The sequence below is a fragment of the Bactrocera latifrons genome, unplaced genomic scaffold (assembly GCF_001853355.1).
Source record: "Bactrocera latifrons isolate USDA-ARS-PBARC rearing strain unplaced genomic scaffold, ASM185335v1 scaffold_13, whole genome shotgun sequence".
NCBI classification, from domain to species: domain Eukaryota; kingdom Metazoa; phylum Arthropoda; class Insecta; order Diptera; family Tephritidae; genus Bactrocera; species Bactrocera latifrons.
Window position 1 is genome coordinate 883514 of NW_017534741.1, and position 26720 is coordinate 910233.

A 26720-nucleotide genomic window follows, 5' to 3' on the forward strand; every position below is an offset into this window, starting at 1 on the left:
TCTGCACAAGTGCGACAACTGTTTTTTTCATGACAGGAGATATTCGTCTTGCCCTGGTTTACTACCAGACCCATTTGCTGCGTTTCCTTAACAAGTCTGGAGTAGTTCTGCTTTCTCGGCTCGGTTGTTATGCTCAATGATATCGATGTCATCGGTGTACGCAAACAGTTTGACACACTTGTAAAATATTGTACCTTCTCTATTCAGATATGCAGCTTTATTAATTATTTTTATTCTTATTCTTTTATTTTCTCCAGGAGTGGATTGAAGAAGTCGCACCATAGAGTGGGATAGACACCGAGAGTTGAAGAGGGAATGGAAATGTATGCATATGCAGACAAAGTGATGAAAAGACCGAAATGCGGGAGTATGAACAGCTTCAAAAGCTGGCCGACAGGGGTAATGTTCGAAAATTCTACAAAAAGATGTGGTGCTCTGTAGGACCCAAAATGGTGAACTAGTGGCTGATATTCAGAACTTACTACAATTATGGAGGGAAAACTTCTCCAGTCTGCTGAACGGCAGTAAAAGTGTAACATTTGGAGATTGCAAACTCAATTCTCTAATCGATGATGATGGAGCAGACGCTCCATTACCCGACCATGAAGAAGTTCGAATAGCAATTACCCGCCTGAAGAACAACAAAGCGGCGGGGGCCGATGGATTACCTGACGAGCTTTTTAAACACAATGACGAAGACCTGATAAGGAGTATGCATCAGCTTCTTTGTAAAATATGGTAGGATGAAAGCATGCCCAACGATTGGAATTCAAGTGTGCTATGCCCAATCCACAAATAGCGAGACCCCACAATCTGCGCTAACTACCGTGGGATAACCCTCTCAACGTCGCGTATAAGGTTCTATCGAGCGTATTGTGTGAAAGATTAGATCCTACCGTCAAAAAATTGTTTGGGCCTTGTCAAGGTGGCTTTAGACCAAGAAAATCAACAACTGACAAGATTTTCACCATGCGCCAAATCTTGAAAACGAACCGTGAAAATAAGATTTTGATAAACTGCCGTTTTTACAAAAGTTTTTTTTTTTAGTTTCTTTTTATAAACATTTGAAAGCAAAAACGATGTACATGTAAACTTAATTCGCATGTGGCAAATACGAGTTCAAAACGTATTGTGTACTTGCTATAGGACCCTGTATATTCAAATGTAACTGTAGTTACTACATTGCGATTCATTACAGTTAGCAACAGTTTAGACCTGCAACTTCACACACATTTCCGCTGGAAGCGTGAATTACAATAATTTTTCATTTATTTGTGTATTTATTTTGTTGATTTCACTATTTTCATTTGATACTTATGAAGGGGAGGGTCATCGTGTGCACTTGTTTGGCATTAATGTACTATACGGTATTTTTAATTAGTTAAATTGCCTTAATTAGTTCATATTGTGCGTTGCTCAAAAACAACGTTTCTATGTTTTCTCAGTTGCTACTCCAACGCTCTCTCGGTATTTGCAGTTATTTTATACATATACATATGTATGTACATATTTTAATTGTTTTAATTCTCATAATGTTTAATTGGTTTACCTGATGCCTGCAGGGAAAACGCGTAGCTCACACTATTCTACATTGTGCGACAACATGTGTCACATCGGTGTAGTAATTTTATTAACCTAACGGTAGTCGTTAACACCTTAAATTAACCGAGAGAGATATCAAAGTAATCAGGATGACGATTTTATTATCGAATTTCAGACTGGCTGTCTACCATGCAAGCGATAATATACATATGTAAGTAAAAAATTAAATATTTTGATAACATTTATTGCAGAGCGAGGAAGCTGTCATCGTAGAGGAGTCAAGGTGAAACAGTTAATCGAAAAAGTATGAAATAACCGTAAGTGAATTTTTAATTAAGCAATAATAATTAAATTTGATATAGTGAATCTATGGCGGGAGATTTCTATAGTTGAAACAATTTTGAAAAGTGCGCGTAGTTCACCCGCACAATTTCTAAAGCAATGTCGAGCAAACTTTGTGGAAATACATATGAGTACATACATATGTTTTGTATATCTCTTCAGCATTTTAATAAAATCGGCGAACATGTCTACTATGTAACGGTTTTGTTCCAAATGTCGAAATCGGGCTATACTGATTTTTTTCAGTGGCTTTGTTAAATACTGCAGAAAAATTAAGTGGGTAGAATATGAGAGCCTAATGCCTATGATTGACTTTATAGCGACAATATCAGCAAATTTGTGAGATGTCTTCATGAAATCAAGTGGCTTTACTTACATACATACATATGTATATTCCTGAGAATAACGTAGAGTGTTGCTGACAAGAGATGAAATCGGGACTACATATAATGATAACAAATTTCTTACTTCTGGTTGATGTGTATGAAAAAATTAATGGCAAGGAAATCTTACTATATTGTTCACATTACTTCATCATAATTATTGCAGATATTTGTATGTATGTTTAATGTAAGCTTTGTACGTGAATTGGTTTTGCGCAAAAAACTGGAAAACCCAGGCATGTCTCCTAACGACATCGCTAAAAATAAATAAAAAATGGAAAAATCGTCTTTGACATTCATATTTAAATTGTATAGTGACTCTTTACCATTAAAAAAGTCTCTTTAGTGCTAGAAAACAGGTACATATTTGAATATCCGATTTTATACTGTTGTATTCGGAAGAAAATGCTGGACCATCAGTACGAGATAAAAAAAAAAAATGGATTACGTTCCTTCAAAGTGAATGAAGCACCTAATCGCAATGATAATCAACATATTTGGGCGGAAAATGTGCCTGAAATTTATATGATAAGTACATCAACGGCGCTGTAATGGAAACGAGTTCAACGTAAAAGTGGACTTTAAATAAATAATAATTCAAGGGCGTCAGTTTTACACCGTGAAAAAAGGATAAAAGCTCGAAAAGTCACAAAAAAAAAAAAATGTTGTTTGGCGGATTTTTGACAGTGCGGCCTTAAAAGCGAACCATTTATTGCCTATGGAAGTATACTATAAATAAAAACTTGCGTTACTGACTGCTTTCAGAAGCATCTTTTGTCTTTAATTAAGTTTAATTTGGACCTTTGGCCTGATCTCGCGACTTGTCATTACGAAAAAGTGGCTTTACCGTAATTAAAGACAATAGAGTGGCTGTTGTTTCTAAAGAGGTAAATGTTTTGAATTGCGCAGAGCTCAGGCTAATTAAAATTTACTTTGCCATTATTAAAGCAAAGCTGTTAAAGACCCAACAAGTTGTAAAAATAAAAAAATAAAAAAATAAAAAAATAAATGTCGAAACGAAACGAAGAACCTCAGTAAAGTTGCAAGCGTTTAGGAAGAATTTTGGTCAAAATTGTAAATATTCGAATATAACTAAACAAACTGACTGATTATAAATAAATTTAAAATACTGGTTCGTTTCCCCCATCGCATCGGAGTGTCGGTAATTCCAGCAACCGTGGATCTCTTTCGCACAATGTTTACTCTAAACGAAGACGCTATTGCCACTGTACTTGATGGAAGATTTTACGGAAGGTTTTTACTTTCTGGGTTTACAAAATCTAGCTTTTGCAACAATTGAAGCCGGCAATAGTCGGCTAGCAAGATTATGTTGTCTGTATTTTGGGATGCGCATGGCTCACACATGGCGTTTTTGAAAGATGGACGCATTAGAAGTAAAACAGTGCTGTTTCACCGAGACAAAAGACTCGTTGTCACAAGTCGATGAAAATAATGGCAAAAATCTATTAATAGGGCTTCAAATTTCTACTGTGTGCATCGTACTCTCCAGATCTGGCTCCGAGCGACTATTTCCTGTTCCCAGACCTCAAAAAAATCATCGATGAGCAGAAACTTTCGTCGAATGAAGAGTTGATCGCCGAAACTGAGGGCAAATCGTACTACAAAATTTGGTGGGTCACTATGACGAGTGTATCTTGAAGGGAACTATGTCGAATAAAAAACAAAAAATTAATTTTGTCTAAATGTAAAAAATGTGTTACTACGGTAGCTGGGGACTTTTCAATTCACCTGATACTTACAAACAAACGATTATACAATTATTAGTTGAATGCTTTTGGCATTGACTGTGCCAAAGTCATTGGCTCTTATACACAGAAAGCAGTGTTCAAATTGTTTGCGGCACTGTTATTGACTATTGCATTGCTTGGGTGTCAGTAACGCGTTGAGCATATTAGTCAACTGCAGTTCCACAACACAGTTTGGCCATAACAGCAGAGAGTTGTTATCAGAATTTTACTCGCATCAATACTTTTGGCAAATTGTGAGCAGCAAAGCAAATACTCACTTGTATTTGGAATTCGCGGTGGGCAAACAATTAAATAAAAGGCTGACGGATTGTGTTCTGCTAATATATAATATGTATGTAAACATAATATTCTTACTATGGAATGGGTGAGCTTAATTTAGAATACATGTCGAATGAGCAGAAGTAAGGCAGTACAAGTTCGCTGTAACATCTACTTCCTACTTTTTCTTATACTAGTCTTTGGGCGATTTATAACTTCCTTTCAAAATATCCACCAAATATATTCGAACAGACTAGCGCGAGATCCGCCTTTTTTTCCATCTCTCTAACACTTACCTGACGATTTTCAAGTACCATATTGTTCAATTTTGTAATATTTTCATCAGTTGAAGAGATCGAAAATCGACCAGAACGAGACATGGCGTCAACGATTTCTCGACCGTCTTTGAAGGCTTGTACCCCTCGTAGGTTATCCATTGTAAGAATCGCAACGCACCACAGAGGTGAACCGACTTAAGCAGCTGCTGTAAGCAAATTGGTTGACAGCTCGCAATCATATTTGGCATAGTAATTAAGGACCTACCTTTAGAAAAATACATTTTTTTGAAGTATAATTTACCCGGGGAAATTATTTACAATTTCCGGGTGCTTTTTTGTCACATATATCTGAAGGTTAAACTATCGGCAGTGAAGTGCGTGTCTTCTTTCCAATTAAAATATAAAGTACGTCAAAGATATCCGGCTATTTATATTTCCGAACATTTAAAAACAAATTTGGAATTACATGAGTCACTTCGTTGCTTATTGCCGGATTTCAACACTCATCTCACTAGTTTGGATATGTCTCATATGTTTCAAAACAATAAGAAAACGTCTKATAATAATTTTAATTATTTAATTTATGCCAGCTTAAGTTACTTAGGTACATATTTGGTTATTATGATCTTGACACCTACGAATTATACCTTGATACCTGGGGTATACTAAGTTTGCCACGAAGTTTGTATGATAATATCCAGAAGGAAACGTCGAGAACCTACAAAATATTTATGTATATAAATGATTAGCGTGACAAGCTGCTTCGATTTAGCTATGTCTGTCTATCCGTGAATTAAACCTTCAACCGATATCGGATTACTAAATGAAATAGTTGTCAAACAAACTTTCCGATCAAAATCAAGTTCTTAGAAGGAATGTTTTGAATGTTCGGTGCAACAGAAGTTAGCATTTTTGTATACTCTTGCAACCAGTTGGTACAGGGTATTATAGTTTTGTTCACCTAACGGTTGTAACGTATCACCTAAAACTAAGCGAGCTAGATATAAAGTTATTTATATATAATATATAAATGATGAATGTAACCAGAAATGTTGAAATCCGGTTGACTGTCTTTCTGTCCGTCCGTGCAAGCTGTAACTTGAATAAAAAATGGAGATGTCTTGCTAAAACTTGGTATGTGGGGTTCTTAGTACAAAAAAAAAAAATCGAATTCATTGATGAACGTATTCGTATCACTGCCATGCCCACAAATCGCCATTAACCGAAAACCTTTAAAGTGCTATAACTAACCTGTGGGAATAATTTTTGAAAAAGTGGATATGTTTAACGTATATAACCAGATTCGCTCAGTACGAATACTGGAAGATCTTCTATCGTTAGTGTGATGGATGAAATCGAGTGAAAACCCCGCTCACTCCCCATGTAACGGGAACGGGTACTGTTCAAAATTACAAAAAGCGCGACAAATCGATAACTAAATGCACCAGAGACGCTAAAATTTACCGTATCAAGGCTTTATAGGGGCCGGGCAAAAAATTGGACGATTGCATCACCCCTTTTTGATGAAATTCCATATCTCGGGACCCGACCGCCCGATTTCGACAAACTTCGGTACATGACGTTTCGGACAGTAAGTACGCCTTCGTTCAGTTTCCAGCACACAAACCAAGAAAAAATTATTATTATATTATATAACAGGATAAAACATTGCACGAATAATGTAGAGTAATTTAGTGTATTTACCAAACATTATTCAAACCCGATAAAAACTGTTCAAGCCCCTTAATACCGAATATTTGGATCCCAGAACTTTTGTTCGAAAATATCGGTTAGTCGCTTGTAAAAGGCAGAATGTTTTGCTCTCTCTGAGCATTTAGTAACCTCAGGGGTTCAGTGTTGCTTACCTGACTCCGCATGTTTTTTATTTTCCTAAAGAGCCCCACTATCCTGAGAGCAGGATCATGCAGCAAGTATCCGCTTTTTGTGCACTGCGCATCTGGAATCACCAGAGTGCTTAGCAGTTTCTTCGAAGAGTATTCCCATTTTTTACTGGTTGTCACCCTCACAAATGTTGTTCTGTGCATTTTTATCTCAAACTGAAGGTGAGTCTTTTAGAGAAAATTATTCGCTTCTTTATTCTACTTTCCGTGGTGCTTACCATCCGCGATACCCCATCCATGCCTCCTTCTTATAAAAAGTGAGCTTTCGACCAGCTATGGCGAAGTGTGGATATTCAGTATTCAAATTGGCAAAACTGTAAAATATAACAGTAAATCCAATAAATTACTTCTAAAATGGCAAATACTTGAACTGAGCTCAACACTATCATTAAATAAAGTGCAATTCCAACAAATAAAACTCCAAGCCGTTAATGCAGCGATGAAATTAACACCCAGCAAAAAAACTGTCGCATCGTGAACAATAACAAAAACAATTTTAAAGTTAGAAGTACTATATGTATGTATGTCAGTGTTACAACAAGAAAAAAAAAATTTAAATGCCAACAAAACATTTCATTCCGCTGACGGGTAGGCGTTAAAGTTGTGTCGCTTTTAATGAATCTGTTAACGGCAGACAGGTCGGCGGGGGCATTGCGCATACCACGTGGTGTACCCAGCACACCAACGTACGCTTCCGAACGCTTATTACTTGCGCACACATACTGATGCGAGTCTATGAGAATGTCGAGAACGCTTCATTAAATTAACACACAAGTAAATAAAAAGCGGCGACGTGCGTTGAAATGGCCTCCGAAGTTGCTGCAACAACATGAGGCCGCCGCTTGTGGCAGGAGATATGCCACATAGCTCAGGTGTGTGGCGAACATTCACAATGTCATGCCAACAGCTGACAGCTGACAGCCGTCAGTGGGTGGGAGCGGCACGCTGCGTTGAAGTCTGCGCTTCGAAGGGGTGGAAGAGGTCTAAGATGAAGGAGGCGGTGTGAAAATACAATAAAAAGTGTAGCTAGATCTTCATTTGCACGTTTGTAAACTGTATACTTCTTCTGCACACACACACACACACACACACATTCGCACTTACTGCTATGTACAGGAGAACGCTTCACAAAAGCACTTTAAGTCGAGCACGTTTCTGGTTTTCTGAATAAATATGCATTTCAATGTGTGTGTGTATGCGTTAGTGAGGACTTGTAGCAATATATAAATATGCCGGCGGATATATATACAAGCACTTAGTGTTAGCACGCAAAATAGCAAACGACAAATAAAACACGTTTAATCAACAAAACAACAATCCCCAGCAGCTGGTGTCGGGGAAGGCGGCTGATGCTGAAGAATGCAACGCTGATTGCCTATGAACGGATGTCTGGATTTGCGAGTGTGTAAGAGGGGCGTAGATGGAAACGGTGTAGTGTAAAATTTGCAAGGTTAGGAGAACGCGTATGCATACGTACTTGTATGCCATCTCGAAGTAATACTCAGTAAGGCGGTTCCGCAGAAGAGCCATGTGTTAGGAATAAGTTGAATTTTATGGATTACTATCTCTTACTATAAAAAACAACCGGTGAGGTGTCACTTTATATTTTCCCGTCCAGCGCAAACCATTGTTCGATGTAGCTACTAAAAAACACTTCACTTGGATCTCGAAAACAAACAAGAAGAAACGCCAGCCTCGACTGCACCGAAGCTATCACACAGGTTTATTTCTTAAAACATTCAAGGGTATAAAACTACCTTTATTGGGATTTTGATCGGTCAGTTTGAATAGCAGCTGTATGCCGACAATAATCTGTGCTTAGTTTCGTGCAGATATCTTAACAAACAGGAAAGGTTTCCATATGTGATTTTAGCTTGTGTTACAATCTTCGTAGCAATCTAAAGACACACTAAAAAAAATACAAGTACCGGTTATATTCCTTCCAAGTGCTTTGGACAATTTTGGCCGGGCAACAAACCATTCATGGAACTGCCGATTGGTTTCAGATATATAACGACGTATGTCTACATGTCTAATTCAAATCGTCACAGATTTTTAATTGCGTCAATTCAAGCCTTTATGCGTTAAAAGTTGTACACTTTCAATATTTTAGATATGTACCAAATCGTGAATGATATGACCTATGCGTTCCTTTAAAATTACAATATTTTTAACTAATAAAAATCAGTAGAATCTTGAATTTGCCGTTGATGATTTGATGTAACACTTATCAAGCCATTGCTATGCATCAATGATAGAATGATTAACTTCGAGGTACACTGGTGTCTTAAAGAAAAACCAAAAAAAAAAAAAACAAAAAAAAAAAAAACGTAGAAAATTCTAATTTAATAAGACGTGTTTATTATCATTGAAAAGAACATTCCTTCGCATATATTTTTTGAAGATTATCTCTTTCAAATGATGGCCCCTTCATTGAGTTAAATTTTCAATGACTCGTTGGATCATTTCGACTGGTATCACTCTTGAAGAAATATGGCTCATAAACCATATCAAACCGTTGATGAAATGTCAGCTCTTCCATCTCTTCAGGTTGCTCTTCGTTCCAAATGCGGCAATTTTGCTTGTTTACATGCGCCCTAAGCCAGAAATAGGCTCAATAATGTTGGAAATATTGAGCGGCTTCAGTTCTTACACAAGCTATATTTTGTATGCTTTCAATTTAAGATCTCGAGGTAAAATGCGCCAAGTCGTTGAATACGTCAGTCCGAGTTGCTGCGAAAAACACCGAATCGACTCACCACGGTCTACTCTCTGCTATAGCGGATATATTTTCTTTACTGTGGATGTGGTCTATTCTGTCAAATATTACCCAATAATGAATGCTGGGTCTCAAGATTGGTGATGCTGTTGCGAATAGTACGCTCAGTAGGCCGATTATGTTGATCATAAGTAGATTGAAGCGCGAAGAATACATTGTTGGCAGAACGTGAATTTTTGTAATAAAGTGGAACGATTTGCAAACGTTGTTCAGGAGTAAATTTTTCCCTGATGAAATGCCAAACAATATTGAACAAAAATAGCATGCCAGCTTGACACGACTCACGCACGACCTGTCGAAAACAGGCTATTGAAAAAAGTACCCCTCCTTGGATCACCCGTTACACAGTATTAAATACCAAAAATCCTTTTCCGGCATTATTTGCATGACGCATCCCAGATTACATTATCGCGAAGCACTCGACAGTGCAAAGGGGTTTTTAATGTTAGGAGCACACTACGACTTGAAAATGTCAAATGAAGAAAATATGTATTTTATTTTCTCTTCTCTGGGCAATTGATGCGATTAGAATACACATCCATTTGGAAAAGTCCGTTGTTTATATTCCGCCTCCGATTACTCCATATCATTCCATGAATACTATCAATCATCTGTCGTCAATTGTTCTGGTTTTATTATAGATTTCTTAGAATGACTCTTTTAGTTTTCTCTTCTATATGTTATAATTGCAGAAGTTGAGGTAACAGGTTAATTAAAAAATTCCCCCTTGCCTGACACATACAAGTAGACGGGGCTACTAGAACTAAATTCAAAATGCGCGTGTATTAATTTAACAGCTGTCGGATGATTAGTTTAAAAAACAAGGAATTTCGCGTGTTGACAAAATATTGCTTTTTTAAGGTGAAAAATCAGTTGAAGTAAAAACTTGGATGATCGTAAAGTGAAGTTCGTGTACATCATATCATTCACAAATATTTGGGTATGAGAAAGCTCTGTGCGATGTTTGTGAAGCGAGCTCACATTTGACCAAAAACAAGGACGAGTTGATGCTTCGGATCAGGGTTTGGAGATTCTAAGGCGTAATAAACCCAAGTTTTAGCGGCGGTATGTCACAATGCATGAAACGTGGCTCCATCATTTCACTCCGAAGTACAATCGAGAGTTATCCCCGTGGACTGAGCCCGCACCAAGTGCGGTAAAAATAGTCGGCTGGCAAGGTTATGGTGTCTGTATTTTGGGATGCGAATGGAATATTTTTTATTGAGTACCTTAAAAAATTAAACACCATTAACAGCGTCTATTACATTAATAGACCATTGATGGGACAAAGTCGCCGAAAATCGCCCGCATTTAATGTCGCTATTTTTGTGCGCTAAAAAAATGAGTTTCACCATGGTAGGCCGGGAACTTTTCAATTGCCATACTTTAATTTCATGCCATACAAAGTTCAGGATGCGTTAAAAAAGAAAAAAAAAGTTTTCGTACAGACCTTATCAGTTGAAATGCAAAAGTAATAAAGCATTATGGGAAACTGTTGCGTCTTATAAAGCACTCAAATGAGATTAAAACGTGTGTTTTTGCCATTTGTTTATGCAATAATGAATTGTTGGCGCAAAAATGTGCCAAATACGGAAGCTCACAGACACATGGAATTTAAAATGTTGCGAATAAGAAACCCAACAAGCACTAAACATAGAATGGCCACACATTTTTAAATTTCTCTGCAGTTAGTAACTAACGTACCCAGCTTAAGATATGCATAGGTGAAATGCAATTTGACTCAATTTCTTGAGTGAAAGAAGCGATGATAGAGGCTTCAAAGCATGACTACTCCTCATCTGAAGCGGTGATTGCATTAATTAACAATAGTAAATGAATTACTGAAACCATAACGAATATTTATAAAAAAAAATAAAGGGTTTTTGAACGATTTGATTTTATACGATATTATACATCTAGACATCAATTTAGAAGCATTCTTTATGTAAACCTTTGTTTCATGGTACAAAAAAGTCCAGCTAAGCCATTCGAGCTTCGAAACTTTTTCAAATTCGGGAAAGGAGAACTTATGTAAAAGTCTATTTTAAATTGAGTTCGCCGATTTATTTCTAGACGTTGTGTTGGTTATATAAACGTGAGATCGACTTGTGCTGATTGTGTATACCCTACTTAGAGAACGTTATTATCTTCAAACGTATTCATGATATTCATTGAAAAAGTTCACGAAGTCTGGAACACCCAGAAGCGAAAGGTCGGAGAGCCTATAAAAGCATACATACTTAAACGAACAGAGTGGCGAGCTAAGTCGATTTGAACATGTCGTTTGTCCGTCTGTCTATCTGTATATAAGCAAATTAGGCCCTCAGTTTTTGAAATACCGATCTTAAACTTTGCACCTGACCTTTTCTCCCCACTACATCATTAAGCTAGCACACCACCTGACCGATAAAAATCTAGTCTTTGTAAGTCAAGCTTTTGTAGTTGGCAAGATGTCCTATAGCCTTGACAGGCGGCAGCGTTAATCCGGATTAACTGCACACTTAATCAGATCCAAATTTGTAGGTGACAGATTGCAGCTATGAAAGTTTGAAACACCTCGTAAAGAACTGATATTAATTTTTATAATATTTTCAATGAAAATGAATAGAAGATAAGCATTGCGGTTGTTAACAGCTCAATAGTTACAAAACCATTTTTTAATACATAAACATGTTATTTTTAAAACTGCATTGCATTAAACATCTAGTTTTATAATTGAAAATTTGAAAAACAGCTGTCACGTTAGATTAAAATCGGTCATTTATAAAAATGCTGGCAACGAAAATGCAGCTAACTTTCTAAAATTTTGCGGATTTAATGAGAGTTAGCAACGGATTTATCTTCACTAACTTCTGAATTAATCCGAATTAACGCTGCCGTCTGTCAATGCTATTAACATTGCCCAAGGCACCGGTACACTCTTTGAACACTTTGTTCGGATCGGACTATTAACCATGCCCTGTATGGACAACTTCGTAATGTAAAGTAGAAAGTTCTCATGAAACCCATGCCAAAATGCTTATTGGGAGGCAGACTGAAAGCGTAAATTAACATGGGATTTTTTTCTTTTTTCTCGTTTTCTGTTTCTTGCTTATTTGCGTAAATACAAATGTGGAATGTGAAAGCTTGTTAATGAGATATGCAACTGTGCATTCAAATGTACGCACAAGCGGTTGCCATAATATGAGCAGTAAGGATACCTAACAAAAAACCAGTCAGCGAGGTAGGGAAGACTGCACAAAAGATACACTTGATAGAAACACATAGACCCTAGTGGAAATAGTCACAATACTAAATAATGGCAATGTGAATATTTAGGAAAAGGAAGATATGATATCCTGCCATGTTTTAGTTTACGTTTGCTAACACCTGTTCAGAAGATAGTCGGTTCTGCGTGGCTACAACGGAACCCGATTTATATTCGTCCAACTGTAAACTCGGAGACATTTATGATTGTTATTTGGGGAAAGTTTTTTGTCACCACAAAACATTTTCTCAATCTTCTTTGTCTCAATAACAACAACTAATGGCATGTTCGAAAACAGTTTTCACTGTGATTTGAACAATTAGTTGTTCGAGTATGACCTGTTCTCTCTGAAACAGCGAGAGAAGAGAGCACTAAGTCAGAACTCCAGATATAGAACTTATCGAGGATAACATATGTACATTTTCACAGTTGATATAAAGACTTGCGATTTGATTTTATGTGAGAGATTAAACCAATCCCAACTAACGATGTTATATTGTTCGATACCAAAGTACTTATTTAAATTAATTACACTTAAGAGTAGCGAATCGAACTTCTGTGTAAATAGCATAATATGCCAAATTAGGTACACTAGGTTTAAGTCCATTTCAAAGATACATCTAGGTACAAATATTATCGGACAGTTCAAGGTTGGTATAATTTTTTGCTGAAAACTAAAATTTACTAATGGCAAAAACTGCTTTGATGAGTGTTAACTGGGCACTGCGCCGGGAGAACTCCACATCTGTAAGTATTTTGCTAAATTTCGTAGAAGCTTTTTGAAGATACCAACGAATGTGCTGGACTGGGTAAATGAAAGCTCTGTGCAAAGTGTGTTTCGACGGGATGCACAGACAAGACAATGCACGGTTTCTAAGAACATTGAAAGTGATAAGAATATTGCAGGGATTGGGCTTCTATACCTGCTCTAAAATTTTCTAAATAATTAAGGAATTACTTTACCTGATCTAAGATATCAAAAACTGCTGCCTCTATCCTTTGCGATGTTTCGCCCGTTCTACATACCAAGTGCAGACAGATCTCTATACACTTAGTCCTTCCGTTGTGTGTGAGGGCGCCTTTGTTTTTGAGAGAGTTTTTCGCTGGAGCAGCTTTTCCTAAGCAACCGACATGGTCTAACAAAAGCATTTGCTGGATTTTTATGCACTTAATTGTACCTATATGGCCGTTGAGCTCATACAGTTCCTTGTTTCATCTTCTTCGAATGTTTTAATTGCTTTCTCATCTCAGATTATCATTGTTCATGCTTCTGCTTTGGGAATTATAAGAGACTTATATAGTGTAATTTTTAATCGTCGAAAGAGGGATCTGCTTCTCAAATGTCTACCGATCCCAAAGTACCACCTGTTGCTAGAGTTATTCTGCGCTTGATCTTTGGGTTTACATTCTTGGTGGTATTTTTGCTGGTTCCGAGGTATGCAAATGCCTTTATTCTCGCAAATATTAATAGCTGTAAACAGTGAAGTAATTCCTAAGACTCGAGGGATCGTGTGCCAATATCAGCTGTATAACCCAGTAACATTGTACTTTTAGAGTTGACAATCCACCGAAAAAATGTTGAAAAAGATGCACATGTCGAAAATCTCGGAGCGGTCTTTAACGATTTTGACGAACGGATGAATACCAAATTTAGACATCATGGAGAGCTTTTATCTGTGCTTCTGAAATCGACAAAAAATGTGATGGGTGACGATTTGTTTGTATACACGACCTTATATTATTTTTAAGAAGGTTGACACCGCGATTACTAGCCCAGACTGCGGGACCTCCCTTATTGGAATGGTGCTTTTTGAAGTCAGACATATTCACGAAGTGTCTACCCAAAGTCAAACACTATTAGAAAACATATTTCCCGAATAGGTTGAAAGTTCTACTGACTTCAAAAATTAAAGCTAGAAGATATTGAAATCTACTGTTCTTTGAGAATGATTCATTCAGTGAGAAGACTTTGAACAGTTATCAACAAATATTGTATAAAAAAGAAGCAGCCCCTTCTACTCGGTAAATATGTTTAGATAATAATTTGGTTTCATTTCGTATTTGGGATCATCACAATTCGCATAAAAATAAAGTATTTCGATCATCAGAAAATCTGTTATAGTAAAAAATTCCCAATTGGGCAACCACACTTGCCACTGCTATTATTTAAGTATATAGAAAAATGCACAAGGACATTTCGGTATTAATTCCCTGAAGCACGTTTCATGACGTAGGCGCAGAGAGGGCCGCATGCGACGGCAAAGCACGAGTTTGCGTACCTTTTTGATATGCTTGCGTACACAAAATAAAAAGACATGCCCACACACATACACATACACATATTTATATTTGCTGTGCATAATAAAAGTTTACAACACAGCACCCACACTAATACCAGGAGATATGTATGTGTGCAGTACGTCAGCCATGGCACCGCTTTTGGGGGGAGCGCCGTGCTCCAAGGAGGACTTCTGCATGCGTGTGCGAGTGTTGCTTGCTCACCCGTTGTGCACTTGACAGAGGCATATTCTGCATGCCCGAGTGCATCACGGATGCAGCTTTAAATGCCCACAAATACAAGCACTTGAGAATCGGCGGCGGTACGGACGGAAGAGAGGGCTTTAGCAGCAGAGGAGGAGAGGCATTTAGTTGCAGTTTCAATTAATTTTACTGGCGTGCGGAATTATTATTCCAGTGTGGCAGATAAAAAGGAGGAAGCAGCGCCAGCAATATGTTAGCTAAATGAAAGTTGAAAGGACTAAATTATAAGCATAAGCGCGTGCACAAAAAACATCGGAGAAACGGGAGCGAAAGCTAAGAGCGCCGAGTCGAGTGTGTGTAAATGAAGTAAATACTGGCAGTTTGAGTGGTTTGCGGCATAAAAACTTTGTCAAATTTCAGATGCATGCAAAAGTGCGATTAATTTCCAACCTACACTAACACACACACACGTACACCAAAACTCACACACACGCACATATACTAACCCAGTTGTAGAAATTTGTGATTCGTAAAATATTTTGTATGGCGCTGCGCATGACAGCCAACTTTGTAGAAATGCATTGACACGAGCGGAAATAATTTTCACATCTCAATTTCTTTCAGCTTTAAGGTTAACGGAAGAACGTGTTTGTGCAGGCTTAAAGTAACAATAGCAACAGTGGTTTCTTTGAAAGTTTATTTTAATTAAATGCCCAAAACCAAACTTTATTTCCAACGAAGATTATACGTATGTAAGTTTTTTTTGCTTTTTTCTCACAACTATAATGGCATTTGATCGCCTGCACTTACTCATACCTCCAACACATGTTTGCTTATTTATTTATAGCTGATAGCATTACTTTTAGTGTCCATATGTATTAGAATTCATTGCGTGTTTCAGCTGTTTCCCAAATAATAGTTTCAGCTGGTGATGATGGATGCCCGCCATTAGGCCATAAGCTCAATGGCTGTAACCTAAGCTACTTACAAGCTCTGAAATCTTTTTTCGTCTTGTTTGTTTGCTGCTCTTTGTGCTTTTAGTTTCAATTATTTGCTCATGATGTTGTTGGCGAAACTAATTTTTGTGGATTTGAGCTAAAACAAATACAAATGCATGTGGCAAGTAGCGCGCCAATCCAAAAAGGTGTATATGTACATATCGTTGACCCAGTAAGCATTAATGTCGGCTTTCGTAATCTGTTAGTAAATAAGCAAAATATAGGTCGAGAAATGTAATTTTTTTTTGTAAAGTCATTTATGCGAAAACCCTCTTTCTCTTCTTTCTTCTCTTTTTCAAATTCTATGTCGTTCACATTAAAGTAGTCCCCTCCGGTCCCAGTACATTAGTTCCAACGTTTTTTCCAATCCTCGGAACAGATATTAATGTTAATCCCCGGAATAGGCTTCAATGTGCGTACCGTTTTATAATTAAGGGGTTAGGGGTAGTCAGAACTTTCAAAAAATACTTTTTTTTTCATTTTCGGTAAGTGTAATATCTTAGAAATATTCTCTGAAAATTTCATGTTGATCGGATAATTAGTGTTTGAGTTATCCGACAAATAACAAGGTGAGCTCGGGCACTTCAAAGCGCTAGTGTGAAACTCTTCGTTTTTTGAACTGGTGAAAACTATAATTCGAAAACCGCTCAGCAGATTTTAATGAAATTTATACAGCTTTTAGAATACATAATAAACTCGGGCCTGGTCGAAGGGTTTTTTTTTTAAATTTCGGGTTTTTAAGACTTTTTTCGCAAAAATTAAAAAAAAAAATATTCCTCAGACCGCCATTTTTTTAATTTTGAAAAAAAAAAAATCTTTCGATCAGGCACATGATTATCTATTTATAAAACAAATTTTTTTGTCCGATTGATTTTAGGTGAGTCTCTAAGGACTTATGGTTGTCACCGCAAGTACTTTTTTTGGAACAGGGTCAAAACAAATAACTCTAGCTTTCAAAATTAAATTTTTTTGTTTTAATTTTCGTGACTTCAGTCAACACATTTTATAATAACGCCAGATTACTACTTTTCTAAAATAACACGATTTAATAGCAAAAAAAAAAAAAAATACTGAAAATAACATTTTTTTGGTGCCTCTGACTACCCATAACCCCTTAATGGCTTCAATAGCTTTGCCCAAGTAACGCATAACACTTAAATAGTATTCCTTGTTGACAGTTTGGCTGGTCGGAAATATTTCGAAGTGCACCATACTACAATATTCGAAGAAAGCGGCCAACATAGCTTTGAGTTTTGACCTACTTTAACGTGGTTCTTTAGGCAACGGCACACCTTTGTTACGATATTCCATCGATCTGTTATCGGGACGTAAGCATTCTACTGTGATCAAATTGAAAGGTGAATTTTGTCCTTTCCAATTCCTTCAAAGCAATCCCTGCAATAAACTTATGCCAACGAATTTTCAGGTCATCAAAGCTCTTGGAAAAATCCTCCGTCGTGATGGCCTTTTCGATTCAGCTTTTATATCCTCAATTGAGTCAGAACGGTGTTCTCGGAGTGGTCGTTTGAATTTGCTCAATAGCCAGAAGTTACACGAGGCTAAATCAGGTGAATGCGGTGTTTGCAATACGATATTAGTTGAGAATGTGGCGAAATGATAAGTAATAACCAATGTAGTGTGAGATGGTGCATTATCGCACTTCTTGGTTCAACGTCAGATTTGCAGGCACACTAAGTTTAGACATGGTGGCATAGCGGCAGTTGCATTTCGTACTTTCGAATGAAGCTTTAAAATCAACGTAGAGTTTGTGTGTGGCGATTTTCCTTCATCGGTTCTCCAATCATGGGGCATGCTTTTATCTGAGAATATCTTGCAAAGAAGCTTATGTTTGCATTTTGTGAATATTTCGCCGCCATATTTGAATAGCTCCTAGTGTAATTCATCGGATCCTGCCGCTTTGTTGTTCTCAACTAATTCAATCCAAATAGCAGTAAATTATTGAATCTATTCAGCTACAGCGGTTGCCAATTTCAGCTCTTCATGATCTCAGTAGGGGGCACACAAGTCAGTATATGGTATAACGCTAATGACGGTCTAACTGACTCTGTGTGATTTGAAAACAAGGCTTATTATATATCAGAGGCTTATTTGAAATGTTGAAACATCGATATGAATCCATTCCATCCCGTCCTAACACACTTTTGGTTCACGTGTCATTTGCTTAAAAAAAGCAACCGGCAATTTTATGGATCATATAAGCAACACATGGCCTATGACTTGGTCATATTTCATCGCCATTAACAAGGATAACTGTTGACATACCAAGCAAACGAAAAAAGACGAACACCTATACACATACTTACACACATACGCAGAGCGCGGTTAACGCAAAGCCTACAGTGCTAAAACCGTTAAGACAGCTAAGTCGGCGCTAAGGCGCAGCTGCATTGGTAACTTGGGTAATAATGGCAGCTTCCCGTCATTTGCTCAACGAGTGTAAAAGAATGAATGAAAGAATGTCCATACATTGAATTCTATACATCACATAATGGCCGCACACGCACACAAACCAATGAAAGTACGAATGTGTGCATGTGTGTGTGTGCTTATGTAAGCGACTCCTTTTAGTATGTGTACATGATGTGGTAATCATAGTGGATTTGCTGATAATCTCTGATTTATCTTAATGCCGCTTGCCAATGTAATACAATACGTCGTGCTATAACGGTGCAGCAAAAACATAAAAGAACGCAGAAAAGCAAAAAGATGTTGAAGGAAAGCTGAGCACTTGCGAAAGCGAAGCAAAGACTTGCGAACAAGAACGAAAACTATTGTGCAAATATGTGAACAAATCAATTTGTTTTGCCGCCGGTCCTGCATCGGGGAGTGTGTTATACACACACATACACAGATCTGTATATAGGTTGTTCGTTAAGCGGATGGATGAAAAGTGGTGTGCACACAAAATTATGGGTTGTTTGCGTTATTTGGTAGCAATTTGGTGCATTTGATTTCGAATTCTGCACTTTTTTGAGCTTTCTAATCGGAAGCTTACTCGCATCCTTCTGCTCGTGTGTTTGTGTGCTTTGTTTGCATTGACGCTCTTGCGTATGTGTTTAACGTACTCATTCCGCATACGATTACTGGTAATAAAATAGTTAATGAGGGATGAAATGAAACGCAAAGCTCGGTGGGGAAGTTGACAAATTATGGGCAATGAATTTATATGTGTCTGTTGACAGTAACTAAGTAGAAAATGAATGCCGCTCGGCTAAGAAAATGCGGGAAGAAATTGTTTATTAACTCAGCCATCAACTGAAACGGCTTATTTATCATGGATGAAGAAATGTGCGAGTTGCTCTGCATGGAATTATATTCTGTGGGAGTTTTGAAAAAAAGAAAAATTTACAAATATTACACGATAAGTAGTCGTCTCGCTTGGTATTGAACGGCTCGGAGAGATACTTCCCGATCCTGACTGAGTTTTCGGCGTTGCTTAGTATTAGCTTTACGGGGATACAAAGTTCCTTTCCGTGCTGTCGAAGGCGGCTTTAAAACCGCCAAACAGGTGGTGTGTGTCGATCTTTCTTCCACGGGTCTTTTCAAAGATTTGGTGCAAAGTGAAAACCTGGTCGATTGTAGATTTTCCATGTTCATAGTCACACTGATAGGGTCCAATATGTACGTTGGCGCTGAGTCTTTCACACAATACTCTCAAGACCTTGTATGCGATTTTAAGGAGGCGCAGATTGAGGCGTAAATGGCGCATTTTGAGGGGACCCTGTTTTTGTGCATTGGAAAAAGCACACTTAAGTTCCAGTCGTAGGACATGTTTTCATCCGAACAGTAATCCATCTGCGGGTAATTGCTGTTTGAACCTCATCAAGGTCGGGCAATGGAACTTCTATTCTATCGTCATCGATTGTGAAATCGAGTTAGCCATCTCCTGATGTTACATTTTCGCACCCGTTTAGCAGCCTGTAGAAATGTTTTCTCCAAAAGCTCAGTATTCTCTGATCATTAGCCACTTTGAGTCCTACTGGTGTATGCTCCGGTCTTGAGCCCTTCCGTCAGTCATCGCTTCTTTAGCATTACCCCTGTCGCCCAGTTTCTCAAGCTCTTCATACTCTCTATAATTATCTAGTAAAGGATATTATTGCGTCTATAACTATGTTCCTGCGGAGGCTCAACATCACAACCAAAATACGTTTTTTTAAAATGCTATGATTGCTCAGTGCTTTTCTATGCGATGGAAACGTGGACTCTAAAAATCACAGATATAAACAAGCTAGAGTCCTTCGAGCTATGGCTAATTAGAAGAATTCTAAAAATCCCATGGACGTACTTATTACGAGGCACTCTAAGTATTAGTAATTCAAAGAAAAATTGAAGGAAAAGAGGATATTGGCCGTAAACAAATTTCGTGATTTCGAAACATTCGACAAGAATCCAAAACGTTGGTAACCTTATAGATGTGTCGAGAGATAGAGAGTAATATGCTGATATAATTAAAATCTGCGATTTTTTTTTATTATTTTTTAAAAATACAATAGATATATTTAACAAGTAAACCTTACATTGCACATATTATTAAATGTTATATGATCACCAATATTCGAATACGAATTGGCAAATAAAGAAGAGGAATAACTAGATACCAACACCAGGAAATACATCAAGCTACCTGGCTGTCTGTGATGGCTGTAATGGACGGAAGACACGTCTCCAGTGTTCTAAACGTGCGTACTCTCTGAGGTCCTAACATCGACTCGGACTACTATCTTGTTGCAGCCAAGATTTGCACCCGCCTCTGTGCAACAAAAAAGAACGTCAACAGACACAAGGAAGGTTCGACGTCGAGAAGCTGGAATCACAACAGACAGGCGAACGATTTTCTACTCGGCTTGCGCACGAGCGGAGTAAACAGGCTTTCTACCTCTCAATGCGATAGATACAGAGAGTTGAAGAGGGAAGTGAGACGCATTTGCCGAGAGAAGAAGAAAGAGGTCGAAATGCGTGATATATAAGAGCTTGATAAGCTGGCCGACAGGGGTAATGCTCGAAAATTTTACGAAAAATGCGGCGGCTTACAGAAGGTTTAGAACCGCCAAAGGTGAGCTAGTCACCGATGCCCAGAGCATACTTAAAGTATGGAGGGAACACTTCTCCAGCCTGCTGAATGGCAGTGAACACACAGCGCCAGGAGAAGGCGAATCCGATTCCCCAATCGATGACGATGGAGCAGACGTTCCATTGCCCGACCAGGAAGAAGTTCGAATAGCAATTACCCGCCTGAAGAACAACAAAGCGGCGGGGGCCGATGGATTGCCGGCGGAGGTATTCAAACACGGCGGCGAAGATCTGATAACGAACGAAAGCATGCCCAACGATTGGAGCTTAAGTGTGCTATGCCCAATCCTCAAAAAAGGAGACCCCACAATCTGCGCCAACTACCGTGGAATAAGCCTCCTCAATATCGCATATAAGGTTCTATCGAGAGTGAAAGATTAAAGCCCACCCTCAACAAACTGATTGGACTTTATCAGTGTGGCTTTAGACCTGGCAAATCAACCGAGCAGATATTCACCATGCGCCAAATCTTGGAAAAGACCCGTGAAAGGAGAATCGACACACACCACCTCTTCGTCGATTTCAAAGCTGCTTTTGACAACACGAAAAACTAGTACGGCTATGTAAACTGACGTTGAGCAACACCAGGATGGGGAGGGACCTCGATACCGTTCGATAACGAGGTTTCGAAAAGACGACTCCCTATCATGCGACTTCTTCAACCTGCAGGTACAATCTTTTATAAGAGTGTACAGCTACTGGCGTATGCTAATGATATTGATATCATCGGTCTCAACACTCGCGCCGTTAGTTCTGCTTTCTCCAGACTGGACAAGAAAGTAAAGCAAATGGGTCTGGTGTGAACGAGGGCAAGACGAAATATCTTATGTCATCTGTCACTCACGTCACTGTTGACAGTCATAGCTTTGAAGCTGTAGATAGTTTCGTATATTTGGGAACCAGCATAAACACCACCAACAATGTCAGCCTGGAAATCCAATGCAGGATAACTCTTGCCAACAGATGCTACTTCGGACTAAGTAGTAAAGCACTCTCTCGACAAGCCAAATTGATTATAATTCCCGTCCTGCTATTGCACGATGACAAAAAGTTATGAGTCGATGTTGCAAGTTTTCGAGAGAAAAGTTCTGCGAAAGATTTATGGTACGAATATCGCATTCGATTGAACGATGAGCTGGATGAGATATGACATTGACGTAGTTCAGCGAATTAAAAGACAGTGGCTACGCTGGGGAGGTCATTCTGTCCGAGTGGACGAAAACACTCCAGCTCTTAAAGTGTTCGATGCTGTACCCGCCGGCGGAAGCAGAGGAAAAGGAAGACCTCCACTCCGTTGGAAAGATCAGGTGGAGAAGGAATATCCCATTGGCGGAGCGTAAAGAAGAAACGACTGGCTCGCTGTTGTTAACTTGGCTATAATCGCGGAAGCGGTGTCTACGCCAGTAAAGAAGAAGACGAAGTGCTCAGTATATGGTGGAATTTAACGAGAGTCCAGTCGTATGAATTTCTAGAACCAAGTGAAATCATTTATAACAGGTGTTCCCAATATTTTCTTGGTCAAGAACTATTTAGTTACTATTCTTGTTAGCAGGGACCACAATGTAGGTATAATAAAATCTAACTGTAATTAATTAAGAACTCATAAAAAGAAATACTTTTAGGATAATCTTGCTTTAATATTATTTTGGCTGTTCTAGAAATGATATTGTTCCTTAAAGCTATATGCAAAGCAACACTAACTTTCGAACCATTCCTGGCCTTGTTTTTAATTGTCAATAACGAAACAAATAGCGTAAAGCGATTTCTCGAAGTTGAGTATAAGAAATTGCTTTTTTAGCATTCTTGCAGTTTATGTAATTTTGTAATTCAATAAGTTCTTCATGTATTTTTTCAGTAACAATACAAGCATCCTTGCTAAAGAGGTTACGAATCAGTTGATGAACTTTAGCTTCTTTGGTATTCTCTGGGAAGAAATAATTGAATGCTTCAATCAACGAATGGACTCTCCACGGAGTGTACACTCAACTATGACTGCTATATTTTCTTCAATGCGTGCTAGACCTGGTCTCTTCGGTCGAATATAATCTACTAATGAATGCTGGATCTCAAAATGGTTAAAGGCATTGCATATAGTAGCCGATTATGTAGGCCGATTATGTTGACCATAAGTTACTTATTCTTTACAGAAAGTGAGATTTCGTAAAAGGTTGAATTACTCCTTGAAATTGTTCAGGTGTAAGTGATGAAATTGTAAGTACTGATCAAAATAATATGACCGCTTAACACGACTCTCGCGAAATCTGTCGAAAATAGCTACTGAAGAAACTACCTTAATTTGAAGAATCACTCTTTAAATGTAATTGCAATTACTCAGCAGAAAAGCGTATAAATTTATAAGGTGGCGATAAAAGCGTACAAACGAACACGGGAAAGAACCCACTGGCTTTGATCGATCAAAATATATCAATATTAATATCATAGATACGATATGTGGAGAAAAATTCCCCACTTTTAGTCATTGATAGTGCAAACGTATCTAAATAAAAGCTTATCACGCTTGACAATTGCCACCACGCGCTCCGATATAAACAATATATAAACAGTGCACTGCACTGATGAGACTTTCGATGAACGGACTTGGTCGAGAAAAGAGGTGAAACAAAAATTACAGCTATTCAGTATGAATTTCAAAACTAGTTACGATAGTGACGCCCGTATATGGAAAAGTGAAAGTGTGGAGCAGCTTTTTAACATAAACAAATCCATTGGCGCAATTGCCTTGTATATGCTTCGGAGCAAGCCACGGAATGCCGTTTGCCAGATCTCCGATTCGGAGGGAACCGAGCTCACCTATGGCACAGCTTGTTCGTATGCCATAAGTGTGGCGTCATATCTGAAGGGACTTGGACTAGATTGTGACGATGTTGTGGGTATTGTCGGTCAGAATACGACGTTGCTAATGCCGGTACTTGTCGGTTGTTGGATAAATGGTACACCTTATAATACCTTGCATCCGATACATGAAGAAGGCATGTTCCATATACCACACATATGTATATGAGAGAACTTTTCATTATCGTTTGATTTTCAGATGATATTAGACTGTTATTTGCTCTGACGAAGCCAAAGATCATTTTTTGTGATGGTGAGGTGTTCTATAAGGTACAAAATGCTACCAACTTGTTGAATGTGCCCATTTATACTTTGTGTAATCATTTGGAAGGCGTGCCAAGGATTCAAGATATATTGAAACCAGTGCCAATGGCAGAATTATATCAGTGAGAAACTTATATTTTAATTATATTTAAAAGAGATTTGATTTACTATTTTCTTATAGAGCTGCTCCTCTCAAATACGGGGCCAATCAAACCATGGCCATCATACCATCATCAGGTACAACAGGGAAACCGAAGGCTGTTTGCAGGTCAAATTGTAAATTATTGTCTGAAATTGGGTAAGAAGAATAAGAGGCGTATAACTATTTAGTTTGCGTAGGAATATTGCTCTAACACTGGGGAGAGCTCACGGATATGAAAGCAGTTTTTGATTTTGTTGCCTTTTATGGAAAGCCAAAGTTTGCTAAAAAATGGGCGGGAAACGGAGGGCACCCAACTTGATGTTCATTATTGTCAAAGGCAACGGTACAATCTTCGAACAAATTTTTTAGATCAGATTTATTGCACATAGCTGACATACAAACTGAACATTTCATCCAAAATAAACTTTTTTTCTTGTCTTCTCGTCTAATAAGATTCGTTTATGCTTTAGACAGAACCAACATTTTTTTCGGGAGAGTGCTAATGCCATCTATATTCAGCTTCAAATTAATTCCGTTAGATTTAGCGGAATTTCTTACCTTATACGAGTAAAATACATATAATTTGCGAAAGTTAGGTGTTTAAGAGCAAAAAAATTGAGAGTCTAGGGTAAATATAGGAGATCTTAGGCATAACGATCATATATCATATATTAGGTTTTAGAAAAATTACTCAAAATCTAAATCGTTTTTCCACCACAAATCAAGCACTTTCTCTTCTAGCCATACCGATGGTTCGTCGATTTTATTTTCGTTTTCATCACCCGATTGGGGCACCGGCATTTTGTTGATAGTCGCGAATGTGCTGTGTGGCGGCACACGTATCATCACTACAAAACCTTATACCCCTGAGTATCTTCTGGAAATCATCACGAAATACAAAGTAACAAATTTAACCGGTTCGCCTCATCAATTTGGAGATCTTGCACAGTTGCCGGGTTACACTGCGGAGGCAATGTCCAGCGTGCGTGTCATTGTAATGGGAGGTTGTCATGCTCTACCTTCTGTTCAGTCTAATATAAGAGCCAAATTGACACACGGAGTGTTAGTGAACTCATACGGAACCTCAGAGATTGGTGGCATTTCATTGAATTATAGAGATTATAAAGTCGACACTGTTGGCCGTTTATGGGGTGGTGCACAGTTGAAGATAAAAGAGCGAGTGGATGGTGATATTCAGAAATTAATGGGTCCCAATGAAAAGGGTGAAATTTGGGTGTACACCCCTACAAGTTGGTTGGGTTATTATAATAATCCAGAGGCCACCGCTGATATTATGGATGCTGATGGTTGGATCAACACCGGTGATGTCGGGTACGTGGACGATGAGGGGTTTCTACATTTAGTTGATCGCAGCAAGGATATTTTAAAATATATGGGCTTTCATTACTCTCCACATGAGATTGAAGAGACTATAGTTTCTTTGCCAGATGTTCTAGATGCTTGTGTGTTTGGAGTCTACGACGACAAAGACGGGGACTTAGCTGGCGCTGCTGTAGTGCTAAAGCCTGATAGTACACTTACCGAGTCGGATATTATGAGTTTTTTGACAGAGAAACTGGTGGTGAAGTACAAACAGCCCAATTATGGAGTCTTTTTCGTGGATACGATTGCACGAAATTCTAACGGTAAACTGCTGCGAGCAAAGATGAGAGAAATTTGCTTAAAAATTGAAAAAGAAACAGGCTCAAAGGTTTTGCAACGTTGATATAAAAATAATGTATTTCTAAAAAAATAAATAAGGGCATATTTATTCATTAGTAATAAGTAAGCGCTCGGGTTTAACCTAACTTTTATGCTCTTCTAATTTGCAAGGATCAATGCCGGAATTAATTATATAGGATATATATGTACAATAGGGACAGAGATATGGAATGGCTAGTTGCATTGATTTTTGATATTGTTACGGTATACTTGGATAGTGGGATGTGAGCCGTTCAAAATCCTGAATATCAGTTGTGAGTTGGTTAAGGCAAGTTTTCGTCCAAGTTTAACAAATTTAGGCGCAAATCTACAATGGTATTAGAAAAATAGACACTCTTAATTATCCGATTTATGCAGTTTAAAGTCAACTGGAAGTTTGAAAAACTTTATATTTGGTGGTGGTTTTCAATTAGGCAATATTTTTTTCGAAGTTGGTCTTTTTGACAGCATTATACTTATACATTTATACTTAGTTTAGTCCAATAATCGGTCGATATAACCGCCTAGCAGATTTTTGGATGCCCTATGACAGAGAGAATCTGCCCTTATTGTCACAGATTTCCAGTGAGAAATCCAGATTAATCTTAGGAACTTAGATGTAGCCATTTACTGCCCCAATGATTTGGATCGGAAAAAGGGTCATGTAAGTTATTATTTTTGTACGATAAAA

At 38.1% G+C, this 26720-nt stretch overlaps 1 protein-coding gene across 1 annotated transcript; it reads left to right on the forward strand.

Annotated features, from left to right (window-relative positions):
• The first annotated feature begins 23639 nt into the window (after positions 1-23639).
• LOC108978924 (probable 4-coumarate--CoA ligase 3) lies at positions 23640-26136 on the forward strand. The gene is made up of 4 exons (XM_018949442.1): positions 23640-24059; positions 24122-24308; positions 24368-24484; positions 25070-26136. Exons 1-4 carry the CDS (start codon positions 23711-23713, stop codon positions 26052-26054), a joined length of 1638 nt encoding a protein of 545 aa, XP_018804987.1. The 5' UTR covers positions 23640-23710; the 3' UTR covers positions 26055-26136.
• Positions 26137-26720: the final 584 nt, after the last annotated feature.